We start from the raw sequence: 19,425 nt of genomic DNA, 5'->3' as shown, positions 1-19,425 counted from the left end.
TGTGGTTTCCAGACAGTGCTGAAGTTGTCTTGCATTTGGAAAGAATGCCCTTTGAGCAGCTGATCTCCTTATAAAAGACTCCTAGGGACCTGTGTGTTAAAACAGACATCTTCAACACACTTTCTGTGGGAGTGCAGGTTTTTTTCTCAAGCCCAATGATCTACTCTGCTGATACAGCCAATATCAGTTAGTAGGCTTGCATATGGATGTATCACTCAGGTATGCATCAGACAGTTTGCTGTGATATCCAATATCCCGGGGAACAGACATCAAGGCTACTAAACCATCTTAGTAGCTCAACAGCTTTCACCAAAGAAATCTTCATTTTTGGCCTCCTCAATTTCAGCTCTTCTTATGTGGTCTAGAGGATGTGGAGCTAGCATGTAGTCTAGTGGGTAGAGGCCCCAGGTTTGGGCTACCTTCTGTGCAAGGCCTGAATAGATGGTATAACACCTTCTTTTGGAATGTAGGGATACTTGTACCTATTTTCTTCTCTATTTGGGGTTGTAGTCAGAACTAGACAGAATCAATCTGTCACCTTTTTTAATATCATGTTATATCATGCAAACCTACTTAATAACAAGCACATTAAACTAGGCTTATTTGTTATTCTTTAGTTTTCTATAGTTTTGATTGACTAGTTTCTTACCATAATACATTTCATATAATTAAAACAAACAAATGTATTTCCTCCATTCTGAAAAGATTTGGCCACTTTATTGGTACTTCATTGTTCTAGCATTCTTCTAATTTGTATAGCATCACTTTATAGAGGCAAAGCACTCTCTGGAGTTAGAGATTACGTAATTAGTTACATTTTCAGTTGTGTGTAAGTTTTAAAACTTCTGAAAGCTCTTGTGTCTTTCAGTAACTAAATGGGTTTCCATTAGACTATGGCCCTTTTTAAAATAGTGTTGGACTAGGTTCAAAGTTTTCAGACCTCTATTTTAGGAAAGCCTAGGGTTCTAAACATTGTTGAAAATTCTGTAGATGTTTGGTTTGAATTTCATTAAAATAAAAAAAATGTGTTGCTAGGTTAACTGTTTTTTTTTTGTACACTCCTGTCTAAAGCTTTTCTTACCATCTTTAATTGAAGAGTGTCCTGGGATTGCAGGGAATGTGGTATTACCAAAAAACAAAAATTGGTTACTGTTTGTAACTACTTATCTTTCTGAATCAGGATTTTCTTGGTATTAGGCATGGAAGCAAAATCCAGAAGTTACTTCAGTTTGGGTGTGGATCTTACTGTATCTGGTGTCTACAACTCCTGATATCAAATATTGTATTCATATCTCATTGTACTTCTCATTTGAGTTGTTTCCCATTAGTAACCTTACTGTCTGGCTTAAATTTGAATTCGTGTTTTTGTTTTAGACATTATGGACTTTATATATGAACAATTGTGATTGGAAGTACTTAATTTATGCTTTAATATTTCTTTTCTAGGCATATTGTATTTTAGCAGGATCATTAGTATCTGAAGGAGGTATGTACTGTCACAAAGTATGTCTCTATTCTTAATTTAGTAATATATATTCAGCTGTCCATTATTATAGTTTGCTAAATTCTGTTGATTAAAGAAAAGCAAGTGTGGGAATAGGCATCTAAGCCTTCTCTACTTTTAGGGAGTAAAGTCTTTGTATAATGTACTGTGGTTGTTCCTGTAATGGATAGCTGTGGGGGGTGTGTAAGTGCGCCCTGCCATGGGATGGCATCCTGGCTAGGCCTCATTTCTCTTTGTGTCCTGAGCTACTAGGATAGGCTCAAGTAGGTGACTGTCAGATAGATGCAGGACAATAACTGATGTGGCATGAAAGCGCTTAGCAAGCCCACCATATTTGTGGTTATTTTTAAACTGTGTGGTGGTAAGAAGTGTTCCTTACAATTTTCACTTTGCAAACATTATTCCTTGATGGAACCCACTACCACTACTCTCGCTGTTACTTGCTGATTTACTAAAAATTGGATAAATAATTATTTTACTTATTTAAAAGGGAAAGTATGTTTCGTTTTTGAGTATCATATCATAATACTCAAAACATTTGAAATGGAGTATAAAAACATAATTAAACTGAACTTTAAAATTAGAGTTTAATAATATTCATCAGAAGAAGCCTGGCTCTTGTGATACAAATATTTCCAAGTTTTTGAAATACACAGCTATAGCAGTATGATGACAGAGAACTGCTAATATCAGTATAAAACTGCCTGATTCACTGCTGTGCTCATGTTTACTTCTGAAACACTGTAACTTTCTATGTATAATGTTCCCTTCATCTATTTTTAAAATTAACATTTTTTATTGACAGATCCTAATTGTATATGTTTATGGGGCCCCTCATCTTTGAAAGTCTATGAAATGGTTATAACACAACCTGCTTCAAAAGATTGGGAGGCTCAGAAATGATTGTGGTTAGTGTGGTGCTGCCAAATAGCAGCTCTTCAATAAACTAAAGCTGTTGTTATTAGTAATTATATTTAATTATTATGGTTTAGAATTATGGGGTTCATTTTATTATAATGATTAATTAATAATAACTATTAACATAGAACTTGTCCTTATTGCCAACCCTAGTTTTAAAATGTTGTGCTTATTTGTTTATCTTTTGAGATGCCATCTTTAAAGTTTGGAGGCATGAAGTCTCTGTCTTGCTGATATGAATGCTTTTCTTTTAGCAACACTTCTTGTTGCTGTAAATGAACTTCGTAGGAATGCTCGGGCTAAAGGAATGTCATTTTACAAGTATGGTATGTATTTTAGAAACCAAGTATTTGTTTCACCTCCCTTATTTGCTTAAAATTACTTAGTACTGTTATTGCTTTGTTCCTAATGGAAATGTACAAAATATATCTGAATATCATCCCTGTGTGGCTCTTACATATCCTTCAGCCCTTATTAAAAAGAAATGTAGTATACAAATTTGAACATGGATACTTTATATTTGGATTTGACTTAAGTGAACTAAGGTATTTCTTTATATGGTTATATAACTTGAGAAAGTAATTTGACTTTATGTATCAGTTATTGTTGACATTTAAGCCAAGAAATTATGTTTGCATTGAACAAAGTTTTTAAAATCATAATCTCTCATACACTTTTTTATCTTAATTTATATCTTGATTTTAAATGGATACTTATTAAAATGTTACCTGATAGTGTCAAGTTAAGATTTTAGAAATTTTCTTTTCTTGTCTCTTCCCCAATGACTAGTAATGGAAAGTCGTGATCCTAGTACAAATGTGATATTATTGGAGGATACTGCTGCAGTCTTGGGAGTTGTAATAGCAGCCACTTGCATGGGCCTTACTTCTATAACAGGTAAATATTTCTTAAATTACAGGTGATTTATTTGTCCTACTTAAATAATTCTCTAATACATGGGAATTTTCTTATATCATTGAATAATATTAAACCAACAAATTGTTAAATATTAATTCCATACTAATCATTGACTTATATAAGACATTTGGTCAGCAGAAGTATTCAGGTTTATTTGAATTAAAAATGTCTCTAAATTAGAAATAAGGAAGGCTATTTGTAGAGGATTTCTGTAATGCTGTAAGTCTTTCTAGCTGTGACTTAAAAAATTGTGCAATCACTCTGAACTTTTTATTTACCTATAAAAGTGTGGATAATATTTACCTTGGTAACCTCTTAGGTTTATTAAGAAAATATGAGAGTTTTAATAAACTCTAAAGTTCCAAACAAATATACATAGGTCCTCAAATAACATTGTTTTGTTCAACTTGATTTTGTTATAACCTTGTTGCGAAAAATATCAATTCCTAACTGGAGCTACCATCTCTGTGGAGTTTGCTCATTCTCCCTTTATCTGCGTGGGTTTTCTTTGAGCAATCCAACTTCCTCCCACATCACAATGCTGTGCATGGTCAGTGAATTGGGGTGTCTAAATAGTCCCAATCTGAGTGAGTGTGGGGGTGTGTGTAAGTGTGCCCTGCCATGGGATGGCATCCTGGCCAGGTCTGGTGCCTTCTTGTGTCTTGAGCTGCTAAGATAGGCTCAAGTAGGTGATAATCAGACCAATGCAGGACAATAACTGATGTATGAAAGCGCTCAGCAAGCCTACATATTTGTGGTTGTTTATTTTTGAATTATGTGATGGTAATAGGTGTTCCTTACAATTTTCACTTTGCAAACATTTATTCTTTGATTTAACCCACCACCCCTACTATTGCCAGTACTCACTGATTCACCAAAAATTGGGTAAATAATTATTTTACATAGTTTTTATTAATTTTTAAAAATGTATATGTAGCCCACATTTATTTCAATGTTCAATATTAGACATGTTTTGGGTCTTAGAAGTTGAGTGATGTTTTTGTGACCAGAAATATGCCATAGGAACTTAACTCTTTTTTTTTGGAGACAGAGTTTCGCTCTTGTTGCCCAGGCTGGAATGCAATGGTGCCATCTCGGCTCACTGCACCCTCCACCTCCCGGGTTCAAGCGATTCTCCTGCCTCAGTCTCCCGAGTAGCTGGGATTACAGGCATGTGCCACCACGCCCGGCTAGTTTTGTATTTTCAGTAGAGACGGGGTTTCTCCATATTGGTCAGGCTGATCTCAAACTCCTGACCTTGGGGGTGATCCTCCCACCTTGGCCTCCCAAAGTGCTGGGATTACAGGCGTGAGCCACCGCGCCCTGCAGGAACTTAACTCTTGTTTATATCGGTTAGCTTATGGTAAAGTTGGTTTTGTTATATGTTGTTCCCTATAAAGTCGCAGTTTCTAAGAACCTATTGACAATATAAATGAGGACTTAACCATATACTGTGGCTCTTGTTCATTTGTCTTTTTCCACCCTTAATGCCAATAATAACTACTGTTGCCTTCCTATTTCTTTAATTCTAAGTTGTTTCTGTCCTCATTTTGGTAGCTAATTAAGTGTTTTGAGGGCCAATAAAATACAGGTAAATGAAAAGACAGAAATTATATTTTATTTTTATTTTCTAAAACAAAAGAACCATTTAGCATGAAAAGACTCAATTTATGAAGTTGGAATTCTCTTGGAAAGGAACTTCTTCCATTCTTCTCTATTTGTCCTTACATATTTAAAATAATTTTAGGTGACAAGCTTCCACAGTTCTGCAGTGTTTCTTCAAATAGTCTGAAATATGAATACTTCTTTCTCATTCTGAGTGTGCATTTTAATACCAAACCAGCATTCCCTGATGTTTATTGTGATCCAAAATATTTGTAAAAGTGTTGATTGTTTTTCTGGTTGACCATATAGTTTTAGACTGTTTTTGAACAGAAATTACTAGCAAAATTTTAGGCTTAAGAAAAGTGTGACTTGATGCAGGCGTCAACTTTGAATAATTTATTTTCTTTTACATAATAATAGAAACCAATCAAATTAAACTTACAAAAATATGTAATGTATTTTACATGAATTAAATTTTGCTTAATTAGCTAATTTATTCAAATTAAATTAAATAACATGCCAAGAAATAAAAGTTTTCTTTAAAAAGGTATTTTCTTTCAGCTAATATTCCTGTAATTTCTTTAAGAGTACATGAATGTATATATTTAAATCAAAATAACTCTTTACATTTGGATTTCTAAAGAGCAGTATTTGATTTTGAGCTCTATAATTACAAAACTTCTAATGGATAATGTTTTACAAGCGGATCATTTTTAACACTTAGTATAGACAAACAAGTTTGCTTTTTAGTGTTATAGCTTAGCAAAATATATGTTTTATCAAGCATTAAAAGAGTTAAATATATTGATGACATTTTATCTTTGGGATAAGAAGACTTGTAGTCAGAAAAGCCATGTGTAAAATTTATTATAAAGATTTAAAATGTATTTATTGGTCTATTATATAAATATTACCTATACATTCATAGATGATAAATCAGCCTTTCTCATTGGTTCTGGGAGAGAAGCCCTGACAACCTAAGGCAAATATTAGAATCAGAATCACCTGAAGGGCTTGGGGAAACACAGAATGCTGAAACCCACATCCAGAATTTTTTATTCACGGGCCTGAAATGAGGTCTGACAATTTGCTTTTCTACCAAGTTTTCAAGTGATGGCTGCTGGTCCAGGAACCACACTTTGAGAAGCACCACCTTGAGGCACCTATGGCATGTAATGAATTAAGTTCTCTCCTTTTTTCTAGAATGATACTAGCTATATATCATCCTTGGTTGGATGAGAAGAGAGTCACCCATATTATTTTCTGTAGGGCTCAATTCTCTTACAGAATATTAGTAGGAAGAAGATACAGAAAATGGTTTCTTTCAGCGTTTGATTTCAGTGTTATTTTGGTCTGTCTGGTGTAGGAAAAGTGCTATGGATATATCTAAAAGAAATGGACTCTTCATTATGTCATTTCTTTGTATTGGTGTCTCTAAGTGTGCTCAGAAACTTCACATATGTAATGACAGGTACAAGTAAGAGATCTTAATTATGTCACATAATACTCTTATGAAAGCAAGTTGTAGCATCCTCATTTTGTAGTATATTAAAACTATTAGGAGTCATTAAAGGAAGTAATTAAATAAATTAGCAATAAATTTCAAGTGCCTTGATTTACTGGTTCTGGTTCTTTGCTCTCTATAAAGTTCACTGAAATAATAGAAACTGTTAATTTACTGATTTTTTTATGTGCTTTATTTAGGCAATCCACTGTATGACAGCCTAGGTTCTTTGGGTGTGGGCACCTTATTAGGCGTGGTCTCAGCATTTCTCATCTACACTAACACAGAAGCACTCTTAGGGCGGTCCATCCAGCCAGAACAAGTACAGCGGCTCACTGAACTCCTGGAGAATGACCCATCAGTAAGGTCAGCCTTATTCCAGTAATCCTGTTAAGGCTTACAAAAACATATTAAAAAACAGAAACACCTGGTTTGTAAATACTTCTAGAGGAAGTTTTGGATTCCTGGTCTTCAGAGTGTTTTAATCTGTAACTTTTCAGAATTATAATCCTGGAAGGAAGAAAGAATACACTTAGGAAACTCCTTCTAAGTTTCCTTTTAAATTTTCTATACTTCTAATTTTTAGAGTAACGAGCAGTCAGTTGATATAATGAGAACAGAAGTTTGCAAAGTAGTTGTCTTCTTAGTGGAAATACTTAATGTGGAACCTGTAGAGTTGCCTTATATTCGCATTGCAATTACAAATTGAATATATTAAATTTAAAAAGATTTTTGTTCATTGGGCAATGATTACCAAATAAAATATAATTTATATTTATTTTGAAAATAGACTTTGTTTTAGCTTAAGTATTTTTATTATAATCTTTATCTTTTAAATTATGTAAAACTAAAGAACTGGAGACTTAGGAGATAATCAGCAGGAGAGATACAGAATTCTAACAGTGCTTTTCAGTGAAATTCCAGCAGCATTGTGGTTTTATAATGAAATAAAAGAATAAACCTTTAAAAACCCAGTTTTCTACTAACTCGCTCTATATTTTTTCAAACTTTAAAATAAGATTTTTTTGTGTATTATACTTGAAATCTTTAAGTTAAATCTTTTTAAAATGACCTGTATATCTGAAGTAGTAAAATATATTAACGATTACTAGATTTATATTCTATGCCCTATATGTTTAATCTTGAAAAGTAACTATCTCATTGGAACAAGATTAGAAATTGAGAGACGGGCACAGTGGCACACGCCTATAGTTCCAGCTACTTGGGAGGCTGAGGCAGGAGGATCACTTGAGGCCAGGAGTTTGAGGCTAGTGTGCAATAATCATGTCTGTGAATAGCCACTCACTGTACTATAGTCTGGGCAGCATAACAAAACCCTGTCTCAAAAAAAAAAAAAAAGATTAGAAGTTGAGCATTATGAAAATCAGTATTAGAGTTATTAACATAATGTGAGATAATCCAAATTAATATACTTTCCTTGTGATGTTTTTGTCTAGTTTTAGTATTAAGATAATACTGGCTTCAGAGAATGAGTTGGGAAATGTTCTCTCCTATTTTTTTCGAAGAGTTTGTGAATAATTGATGTTAGCTTCTTTAAATGGTAGAATTCAAGTATCTGGATATGAGCTTTGCTGTGTGGGTAGTTTTTTGATTAGTAATTATATCTCTTGTTATGGATCTGTTCAGATTGTTTCTTCTTGACTTAGTTTAAGTAGCTTGTATTCTAGGAATTTGTCTTTTACTTCTGATTTACCTAATTTGTTGGTATACAGCTATTTATAATATTCCTTTGTAATCAATTTTATTTCTTTAGTGTTGGTACAAATGTCTCATCTTTCATTTCTGTAATTTGAATCTTCTCTTTTCTTGGTCAGTGTAGCTAAAGGTTTGTTCATTTTCTTGATCTTTCTAAAGAACCAGCTTTTGGTTTAATTGACTTTCTCTGTTGTTTTTCTGTTTTCTTTTTCATGAATTTCTGCTTTAATCTTTATTATTTTTTTCCTTCTGCTTGCTTTCAGTTTAGTTTGCTCTTTTTCCACTGTCTTAAGGTTAAGCTTTTAATTTGATGTTTCTTCTTTTTTAAAATAGACAATTACAGCTACAAATTTTCCTTTTTAAGTATTGTTTTCTCTGCATTCCACACATTTCCATATATTGTGCCATTTTCATTCATCTAATAGTATTTTCTAATTTCTTTTTTTATTCTTTTCAGTTATTTAGGGGAATATGTTACTTAATTTTTACGTATCTGTGAGTTGCACAGATTTCTTTCCATTATTGATTTATTATTTTGTTCTATTGTGGTCAAAGAATATATTTTATATTAGTTCTGTCCTTTTAAATTTACCAAGGTTTGTTTTATGGCCTTACATATAGTCTTGGATAATATTGATGTGCACTTGAGAAGAATATATATTCTGCTGTTGTTGTATAGAGTGTTCTGTAGATGTTTGTTAGGTTTAACTGGTTTATAGTGACTTCAATTTCCCTAATTATCTTCTTGCTCTATTGTTCTATCCTTTTTTTTTTTTTTTTTTAGATGGAGTTTTGTTCTTGTTGCCCAGGCTGGAGTGCAGTGGCACCATCTTGGCTCACTGCATCCTCCGCCTCCCAGATTCAAGTGATTCTCCTGCCTCACCCTCCCAAGTAGCTGGGATTACAGGTGCTCACCACTATGACCAGCTAATTTTTGTATTTTTAGTAGAGACGAGGTTTCACCACTGGCCATGTTGGCCAGGCTAGTCTCAAACTCCTGAGAGACGAGGTTTCATCACTGGCCATGTTGGCCAGGCTGGTCTCAAGCTCCTTGACCTCAGGTGATCCACCCACCTTGGCCTCCCAAAGTGCTAGGTGTGAGCACTGCACCCAGCCTCTGTATCCGTTATTGAAAGTATCGAAGTCTCTAGTTATTGTTGTTGTATCCTCTGTTTCTCCCTTCATTTCTTCTCGGTTTTGGCATCATATATTTTCGTGCTCTGTTGTTGGTACATACATGTTTATAATTTTGTATATATTGTTTAATAAGTAATGTCTAAAAAAGAGCTATAAACTGAAAGACTGGCAAATTTGAAATTTTCTGGAAGAGTGAAAACCTGTGGATTCAATTATTGGAAAAAATACGTTAGTAATCCAGAAAATTCATACAATTTTTTAAACAGTATATTAGTTACCTACTGCTGTGTGACAAATTGGCCCAAAACTTAGTGGTTTAAACAACATATTACCATCTTACAGTTTCTGTGAGTCAGGAATCAGGGCACAGCTTATCTGGGTCTTCGACTTCAGGGTTTCTCATAGACTGTAATCAAGGTGTTGACTGGGATTTATAGTCATCTCCTGGGGAAGGGGCTGCTTCTAACCTTACTCCCATGATTGTTGGCAAGATTTAGCTCCTTGCCAAATGGGCCTCTTCAATATGGCAGCTTGCTTAATCAAAGCGTGCAAGTTGATAGGGCAATAGAGAGTGAGTGTGAACAAGACAAAAGTCACAGATTAGTCACCTGGTCTTGGAAATGACATCTCATCACTTTGCCATATTTGGTAGGTATAGCCCACATTCAGGGAGAGGAGATCACACAAGGGCTTGCGTATAGGTGGCAGGGATTGATCATCGGGAGCCCTCCAAACAGTTTTCTGTCTGTAGTTAGTTATATGTAAGAACATAAGGAAAAAGTATATCTAAATATATTTATTACTTGCTACTTACATACCAGCCAAATAATGAAATGTGTTAATACTCTGTGAAGATTAAAATAGAAATGATTTTTAAAAATGAATAAATATGTTCTGTGAGTTACCAGGAGAGAAAAAAAAAGAAAAAATGATATAGCCTCTTGCCAATCTGAAAAAGTTTTGTTTTAACTTGAGCACATGTAACTATAAATATTAAAACATTAATTCTTATTTCACCCTTGATGGTTGATTAAAATATAGCTTCCTTATATGGATAAAAAATTTTGGACTCAGTGTTTAATAACCTGCTCAGGATCCCTCAGAAATTAGGGTCTAACGTTTTAAGAATACTTGTTGTCTTACGTAGGCTTGTTTTTCTACTAAATCTCCATGTCCTCAGAATTCAGAGTATTTTGTTATTTCTTATATATGCTGTACAGAAAAGATCTTACAGTGATCACTGTAGAAAGAAGAGAATTTCTCAACAGCTTCTAGGGAAGATTGATTACTGAGGGTTAGAGCAGGAGGGGTGAAAAGTAGTTATGCCTGAGTATCTGCTTTCCTGTCTGGGAGGCAAAAGGGTATGATGCAAAGACCACTGGGCTTGGATATCTGAAGAGCTGGGCTGGGGAGTCCTAGTCTGCTGTTTACTAGCTGAATTACCTTGAGCAAGTCACTTATGCCCCTCTAGGATGGTTTTATCATATGTAAAATAAAGATGTCACCCTATCCACTTGTGAAAACCATCCATTAAATGCCTGCCTTATAGTTCTTACTATATTAAACATTTTATATATGTATTAGCTCATTATTCCTCACGTCAATTCCCATGTGGCAGTTATTATTAACCTCATTCTAATAGAGAATTTCACAGCATTGTATGAAGACTTTTAAAGAAGCTAGTGAACATACAATTGGTTAATATACTCTAAAACACCATTATAAATTAAAACAAATTTTTATATGGCATTTAGGAAGTTGATAAGTGGATGTATGGGGACAAAGGCTTATGAGATAACATGACATTTTAGAAAATTGATTTACAGTTAATGAAAATATATATATATATATTTTTTTTTGAGACAGAGTCTTACTCTGTTGTCCAGTAGGCTGGAGTGCATTGGCACAATCTGGGTTCACTGCAACCTCTGCCTCCCAGGTTCAAGCAATTCTCCTGCCTCAGCCTCCCGAGTGGCTGAGATTACAGGCATGCACCACCATGCCTGGCTAATTTCTGTAGTTTTAGTAGAGACAGGGTTTCACCATATTGGCCAGGCTGGTCTCAAACTCCTGACCTCAGGTGATCCTTCCCCCTCGGCCTCCCAAAGTGCTGGGATTACAGGCATGAGCCACTGCGCCCAGCAGAGTAAGTGAATTTTTCATACATGAGCTTTATAATTCATATATATAAATTACCATAAAATAATATTCATTAAGTTTGCACCTTTGTATGATACCATACCAAAAAAAAAAAGCTAAATGGACAGGCCTTGGAAAATGATAGGTGGTACTTAATGGTGAATACTCTGAAGCCATCTTAGTCCATTCTCATAACTAGTGGGGAAAAAAACAGTAATTCAAGCCTTTGTGCTATTAAAGTATATATATGTGTATGTATGTATAAATAAATTTGTATGCATTGTTATTGATTGCAGGGCAATTCATGATGTTAAAGCCACAGATCTGGGATTAGGTAAAGTAAGATTTAAGGCAGAAGTAGATTTTGATGGGCGAGTTGTTACAAGATCATATTTGGAAAAACAAGATTTTGACCAAATGTTACAAGTAAGTTTATTTATTGTTTTCTTACATAACTGAGGGTTAGAAAAATGCTTTTAAGGTAAACAAAATGAAATTTTTTTATAAATCTTAAAGACACTTTAGCTCTCAACTTACTAGGTTTCCAAAATTTAACAGAGACCTTTATATTTACTATGGAGGGGTTCAGAGGAGACAGCAGAAGAACAAACTTACTATTACGTGCTTGCTATGTGCATTTAATCTTTTTTTATCTAATTTACCCTCAACAACCCTGTTATTTCAACAATGAAATAACATTTTTATTTTAACATATATAGAAATTGAAACACAGAGAGATTAAGTAACTTGCCTTAAGTTGTAGTGCCATAGAGATGGAGTCATATATGAATCGAGATCTGCCTGACTCCAGAATCCATTTTTTTACTAAGAATAGTTTAAAAGAGAATTTATAAAACAGAATATAATGAACAGCACAGATGTTACCACTTAAGTCCCTGTCAAATCTTAACATTTTGCTATAGTGTGTTTGCTTAAGGTCTTAAAAAAAGAAATAATTACAAAAACAGTTCAAGCCCCCATTTTCTCTTTCTATATCTCATTCTTCTTCTTCCATCCCTAGAATTAAACATTATGCTGAATTTGGTACCTGTCTTTTCCATTCAGATTTTTATACTTTTCAGCATTTTTTAGTATAATATGTAACATTTTGAATGTTTAAAAATTGGTATAAATGGTATCCTACTGTATGCATCTCTACAATTGGCATAACGACATATTTTTTAGATTCTTCCGTGTTAACTTATAGATTGCTAGTCAGTTTACTTTCATTCTTACAGAGCATTTCATCCTATGAATATGCTGTAATTTATTTATTTTGTCTCCAGTTGATGGACATTTATATTACTGTTAGAAACAATGCCATGGCTGGGCGCGGTGGCTCACGTCTGTAATCCCAGCACTTTGGGAGGCTAAGTTGGGTGGATCACAAGGTCAAGAGATCGATACCATCCTGGCCCACATGGTGAAACCCCGTCTCTACTAAAAATACAATAATTAGCTGGGCGTGGTGGCGCACGCCTGTAGTTCCAGCTACTTGGCAGGCTGAGGCAGTAGAATCGCTTGAACCTGGGAGGTGGAGGTTGCAGTGAGCCTAGATCGTGCCACTGCACCCCAGCCTGGGCAACAGAGCGAGACTCCGTCTCAAAAAAAAAAAAAAAAAAAATGAAAGAAACAATGCCATGATTGCATTCTCACACGTTTCCTTGTTCACATCTATGAAAATTTCTTTAGTATGGTGTATATATAGATAGCTAGATTTTAAATAGGTGGGCCATTGGGTGTACTTACCTTCAGCTTGCCTAGGTCTTACCAAGTTATTTTCCAAAGTGTGTCAATTTAACTTCCATCATTGTATATCAAAGTTCTTGCTTCATATTCTTACATGATTGTATTAATAGAGTTATTAAATTTTTGCCAGTTTGATAGGTGTGAAATAGTATCTTGTTCTAATTTTATTTCTTGGAGCACTGAGGTTAATAAACATTGAAGTTCATTGACCAGTGGGATTTCCTCTACATTGCTCCCTGATTTTTCATGTTTTAAGTTCATTTATATTACACTTATAGATTTGAAAGGTCTTTATTTTATTGTATTGTATTATTATTTTTTGAGACAGAGTCTCGCGCTGTCACCCAGGCTGGAGTGCAGTGGCACGATCTCAGCTCACTGCAACCTCTGCCTCCCAGGTTCAAGAAATTATCTACCTCAGCCTCCCAAGTAGCTGGGATTACAGGTGCCTGCGACCACACCCGGTTAATTTTTGTATTTTTAGTAGAGATGGGGTTTCACCATGTTGGCCAGGCTGATCTTCAACTCCTGGAAATGTCTTTATTTTTAATATCCTGGATGCTAATTCTTACTTGTATATATGCAGTTTTTTTTTCTAGTTTATAACTTCCTTTTCTTTTTGTTGTTATACAAAATGTTTAATATGATTTTTAATTTTAATGTCAGATTTGTAATCTTTTCCTCTGTGCCTTTTATTCTTTTGCATGAAAAATCCTTCCATATCCCATTATCATAAAAATATTCTCTTCTCTTCTAGTAGTTTTGTGGTTTGTTTTTTACCCTTATGTCTTTCATCCACTTCGAATTATTTTAATGGTCTGACATAGGGATTCAATTTTTTTTCTTAAGGGAAAATATCCTAACACTATTTATTGACTATATTATTTCCCCAGTAATTTTGTAGTGCTACCTCTGTGTAGTATTATACTCAGTTTTCTTCATCTGAATTGTTTTGGAAATAGGTAATCCATTGCCTGTGGCTTAAAGTTTTAAAAATGTTCATTAAACTTAATGGTGTTTGTTATAGGTTTTTTTTTTTTAAGGAGTCATAAGTATACCATTATGGTTTTTAAAAAATTTATTTTCCTGTTTTCATTTTCTTTATAGGAAATTCAAGAAGTGAAAACTCCTGAAGAACTAGAGACCTTTATGCTTAAACATGGAGAAAATATTATTGATACTTTAGGAGCTGAAGTAGATAGACTTGAGAAGGAACTGAAAGTAAGATGTATTCATAAAAATAACATAATGATAATGTCAGCTATTTTTTTGAGTACTTGCTCTACAACAGACACTAAGTGCATCCATCACATGCATGCTTTAACCCACTCATAACTCCACAATGTGTAGGTATTTATAAGCAAGAAAATGACTGGGTTAGATAAGTTGAATAATTTACCCAAGGAAATAGGGAAATTGTGATTTGAACCAGATTCTTTACTTTTAAACACTATTTTATGCAGCCTGCCTAGTTTCTAAAATAGTCAAAGGAGTTTTTTTTGTTTGTTAATAAACAAGCATTTTGAAAGTTCCTAGAGAAAGATGAAAAGGAAACTTTAGACTCTGGTCAAAAGTTAGAAAAAATAGAATGTATATCTTCCTTTAGTCCATTTGAAATTATTTTCTATTTTTGCTTGTTTCTATTCAATTGGAGGTTATTGTAATTTATTGATTATGTTACTGAAATATTACCTGATCCTGATCAGGTTGTCTTTTAAAATGTCTCAGTGTTCTCAAATTGCCATTTATTGGCATTTCAATTCTGTTTGCAATGAATAAAAACTTGTAAATGATCTTTAATGTATATAATTTGTTGAAGGCAGTGCTTTTTCTTCAGTTGATATTGACCATTCTTTAATTTTGTAAAAAATTGAAGAAAAAAACTTCCATCTCTACTTTACAAGTTTTCCTTTGAGAATCTAGATATCTGATTAGATTAATACAAGTACTTCAAATAAGATTTTGTTAATATTATAGTTCATGAGCTTTATCTGACATAATTTTTGAATTTTCTAGATGAGCATTTCTCAAATATTTTGGTCTTAAGACTCATTCTTAAAAATTATTGCAGACCCCAAAGAGATTTTATTTATTTGAGTTATAGTTACTGATATTTCCCAAATCATGCATGAAAGTAGATAAATTTTAAAATATTTATCATTTACTTTTAAAAACATACACCTATTTAATATAAATAACTCTGTTGCCTAGGCTGGAGTGCAGTGGCATGATCTGGGCTCACTGCAACCTCCATCTCCTGGGTTCGAGCAATTCTCCTGCCTCAGCCTCCCGAGTAGCTGGGACTACAGGCGCCTGCCACCATACCCAGCTAATTTTTGTATTTTTAGCAGAGACGAAGTTTCACTATGTTGGCCAGGCTGGTCTCGAACTCCTGACCTCAAGTGATCTGCCTGCCTTGGCCTCCCAAAGTGCTGGGATTACAGGAGTGAGCCACCCCACCCAGTCACATTTTTTTTTTTTTAATTGAGATGGAGTCTCGCACTGTCGCCCGTGCTGGAGTGCAGTGGCGCAATCTCAGCTCACCGCAGCCACCGCCTTCTAGGTTCAAGGGATTCTCCTGCCTCAGCCTCCCAAGTAGCTGGGATAACAGGCACCCACCACCACACCCGGCTAATTTTTGTTTTGTTTTGTTTTGTATTTTTAGTAGAGACAGGGTTTCACTATGTTGGCCAGGCTGGTCTTGAACTCCTGACCTTGTGATTTGCCCGCCTCAGCCTCCCGAAGTGCTGGGATTACAGGCGGGAGCCACCGCGCCAAGCCCACATTTTTATATAAAGAGTTATATTTTCCAAAATGAAAAAACGTAGTTAGAAGAGTGATATTTCACATTTTTGCAAAAGTCTCTTATGCCTGGCTTAGTAGAAGACAGCTACATTCCCATATCTGCTTCTGCCTTCAGTTATAGTGATTTGATTGTTTGGCCAAAGAATATGAAGGAAAGGGAAAACTGTTCCTGTAGCCTTTTGAGATAATTGTGATATTCTCTTTTGGTGCTATAACAGCTGGTAGAAACCAAATCAATGAATGAACTTTTCATATGCTACTTGTGAAGGTAGGGGGCACAGTCTACAAGACTGTCCTTCCTTCTAATACCAACTATGAGTTCAGGAAGTTCCCTAGAGCACCTTCAGGTTTAATAACTCGCTAGGACTCTTAGAACTCACCGAATCATGTTATACCCATCATGGTTTGGTTGGGAAAGGATACTGATTGAAATCAGCCAACAGAAGAAGTGCATAGGGCAGGGTCCAGGAAAGTTCCAAACATGAAGTTTCAGTTGTCTTTTCTCTGTAATGTATAGTATTACTCTCCTGGCAATGAAGTGTGACAGTAGCGTGACGTGTTGCCAACCAGGAAGCTCATCTGAGACTTGATGACCAGAGATTTTATTGAGGCTCCATAGTTGACTGCCTAAGTGGCTGACCTTTTGTCTCTAGCCCTTCTAGAGGTAGAGCAGATACTGTGTGGCCAAAGGCCCCCATCATATATCACATTCTAAAGTTAATGCCCCCAGATAAACAAAGACACTCTTAGGCAGGACATGTCAAGGGCCTAGAAATTCCCTCCCGGTTATGGAGAACAGAAGCCAAACCTCCCCTTTGGGTAAGATTAATTCTCTACTATACACTGTTTTATTAAAATCTGTTGGTCTGTCTTTATACTCTGAATGCATCCTTTACCCATGCATGATTCTATAACATTATGAATTAGTATTTTGGAAAATACCGGTTCACAGAAGTACATAGATCTTTCAGATGTTGATACATTTCTAAATATGGGTACACTCTCAGGCTGATGGGGTGGATATGTTTTTCAACTTAAATTTCCACTTAAAAGCTCAGCATTTCATCATTAGCAACAAATACTGTTGTTTCCCTTGAAATAAGACTCATTTTGTTCATTTTTTAGGAGATGCCTGCCAAATACCCAAATTTGAATAAACCAAGTTTGTTAATCTTTCAAATAAAAATATACTCTAGATTAAAAAGCAGTTTATTCAGCTCACAACTTAAGCAGTCACAGAAGTACTTTTACATACTTTCCATTTTGTCACAGTATTTTTAAAAATGAACTCAAGGGTTGAGGTTTAATAAAATGGATACATTTGCTATTTCATAAAAGACTTTTTAAAATGAAACTGGCTTTTTTTTTTATGTCAAGTGTGGAACAGTAGAGACAATGACTACTGGTATTGTTTGATGCCATTTGCATTGAATTGTGCAAAGGTGCAAGCAGTTTTACCCACCATTGTTTTTATGCCATCAGGAAATGTCAACATAGTAAAAAAAAGCAAAGAATGTCTTACAGTTACTATGAAAATAGTTCTGACCTTAGAGTCCCCCTAAAAAGGTCTCAGGACCCCAGCAGTCCTTGAACTGCACTTTGCAAACAACTAATCTATATAAAATGTGAGACGATGGTTATTTTTATGCAAGGTAGCACAAGATTGAATAAACTTTGCTCTTTATTCTATTTGTTTTTACTTTGCTGGCAAGGAAAATAATGGACTAAATATTTGCTTTACGTTTTAGTAGATACAAGAAATCAGAAGCCAGATTTAAGAATAATCAATAAATTGGTCATTGTCACCTACATTTACTCTTATAACAATCAGACTTAATTGTTTTTGTTTAGCTAACTTTGTACTTTAACTAGAGCCTATTAAATCATTAATAATGTTTTTGAATTATGTAAGTCTTTCAAACCAGGAAGCTAAGTATAATCCACACATTCAGGTGGAAACATCTTTGGCTAAGATAATAAAGCATGGCCGGGTACAGTGGCTCACGCCTGTAGTCCCAGCACTTTGGGAGGCCAAGGCGGGTGGATCACGAGGTCAGGAGATCGAGACCATCCTGGCTAAAATGGCGAAACCCCGTCTCTACTAAAAATACAAAATATTAGCCTGGCGTGGTGGCGGGCGCCTGTAGTCCCAGCTACTCCGGAGGCTGAGGCAGGAGAATGGCATGAACCCAGGAGGCGGAGCTTGCAGTGAGCCGAGATCGAGCCACTGCACTCCAGCCTGGGCGACAAAGCGAGACTCCATCTCAAAAAAAAAAATAAAAATAAAAATAAATAAATAAAATAAAATAAGATAATAAAGCATAATTAATCTTAAGTCAAAGGACATGTTCATAGTTGAGGTGCCAAACCAAAAGGGAATGCATGAATGTAATTGTTTTTCTTAGTCATGAAAATAAGCTGATTTTCTTTTGAAAACTAAAACTTTGTTCACTGGCATATTCCTTCATTTTTAGTATCTCAGTTTAAATTGTAATTATTATTGGATTATTTTGGAAGGTCACACTCATTTATATAATTCTGTACCAGTGGAGTCATCTCTGTTGAGTAATGCCATTGAGTGTTGAAATAGATTATATTTTTGGCTTAAAATTCCAGAACTTGTGGCTGGGCACAGTGGCTCATGGCTGTAATCCCAGCACTTTGGGAGGCCAAGGCGGATGGATCACCTGAGGTCAGGAGTTCAAGACCAGCCTGACCAATATGGTGAAACCCCATCTCTACTAAAAATAGAAAAATTAGCTGGGTAGTAGTCCGAGCTACTTAGGAGGCTGAGACAGAATTGCTTGAACCCGGGAGGTGGAGGTTGCAGTGAGCCGAGATTGTGCCACTGCACCTCAGCCTGGGCGACAGAGCAAGACTGCATCTCAAAAAAAAAAAAAAATTCTAGAACTTTTGTATAGTTATTTATAAAGGTGTTAAAAATAATAGAGAGTAATTCATAGATTCCCATATTACAAGATGGGAACTACAAGATTAATATAAAATGTATCTTATTATTTTGAAGTTCTTTGACCTGTTAAACATTTGTCTTATCTCTGTATTTCAGAGTATAGATAAACCTTTCTCCTATCCCTCCATTAAGTTTTTTGTTTATGATGATTAATGGAAATTAGTTCATTAGGAGGCTGCTGTAGCATTTATAAATTCCTTATAAATAATGTCTGAATTAAATGCTCTGTTCTTTATTTTGCCTTTGTTTCTCCAGTTTCTCTTAAAGCATTGTTTTGAATGAATCTGCAGCATTGTAAAATAAATTATGTAATTTGGGCTTTAACTCTGCAAGTATTGGAATAAAATCCTCATGGTGTGTAAAATAGCCTAATCGGTATTGAGCAATGCAAGGAATATAGATTTTAAAGTATTTGTTGAATAAGTGGATGACAATTTTAAGTTGGATACCAATTATTGA

At 34.9% G+C, this 19,425-nt stretch overlaps 1 protein-coding gene across 1 annotated transcript in view; it reads left to right on the top strand.

Moving 5' to 3' along the window:
- Nucleotides 1-19,425, top strand: part of SLC30A9 (solute carrier family 30 member 9) — a 99,877-nt gene that overhangs the window by 76,660 nt on the left and 3,792 nt on the right. The window contains exons 12-17 of the mRNA XM_032135955.2: nucleotides 1,447-1,486; nucleotides 2,677-2,748; nucleotides 3,212-3,319; nucleotides 6,650-6,815; nucleotides 11,738-11,867; nucleotides 14,298-14,411. Coding sequence (XP_031991846.1) covers nucleotides 1,447-1,486; nucleotides 2,677-2,748; nucleotides 3,212-3,319; nucleotides 6,650-6,815; nucleotides 11,738-11,867; nucleotides 14,298-14,411 — 630 coding nt within the window. The remainder of the gene's footprint in view (nucleotides 1-1,446; nucleotides 1,487-2,676; nucleotides 2,749-3,211; nucleotides 3,320-6,649; nucleotides 6,816-11,737; nucleotides 11,868-14,297; nucleotides 14,412-19,425) is intronic.

This window comes from Hylobates moloch, unplaced genomic scaffold (genome assembly GCF_009828535.3).
Source record: "Hylobates moloch isolate HMO894 unplaced genomic scaffold, HMol_V3 SCAFFOLD_17, whole genome shotgun sequence".
Lineage (NCBI taxonomy): Eukaryota > Metazoa > Chordata > Mammalia > Primates > Hylobatidae > Hylobates > Hylobates moloch.
The sequence above is the reverse complement of the archived record's forward strand: the minus strand, read 5'-3'. Positions and strand labels throughout refer to the sequence as shown.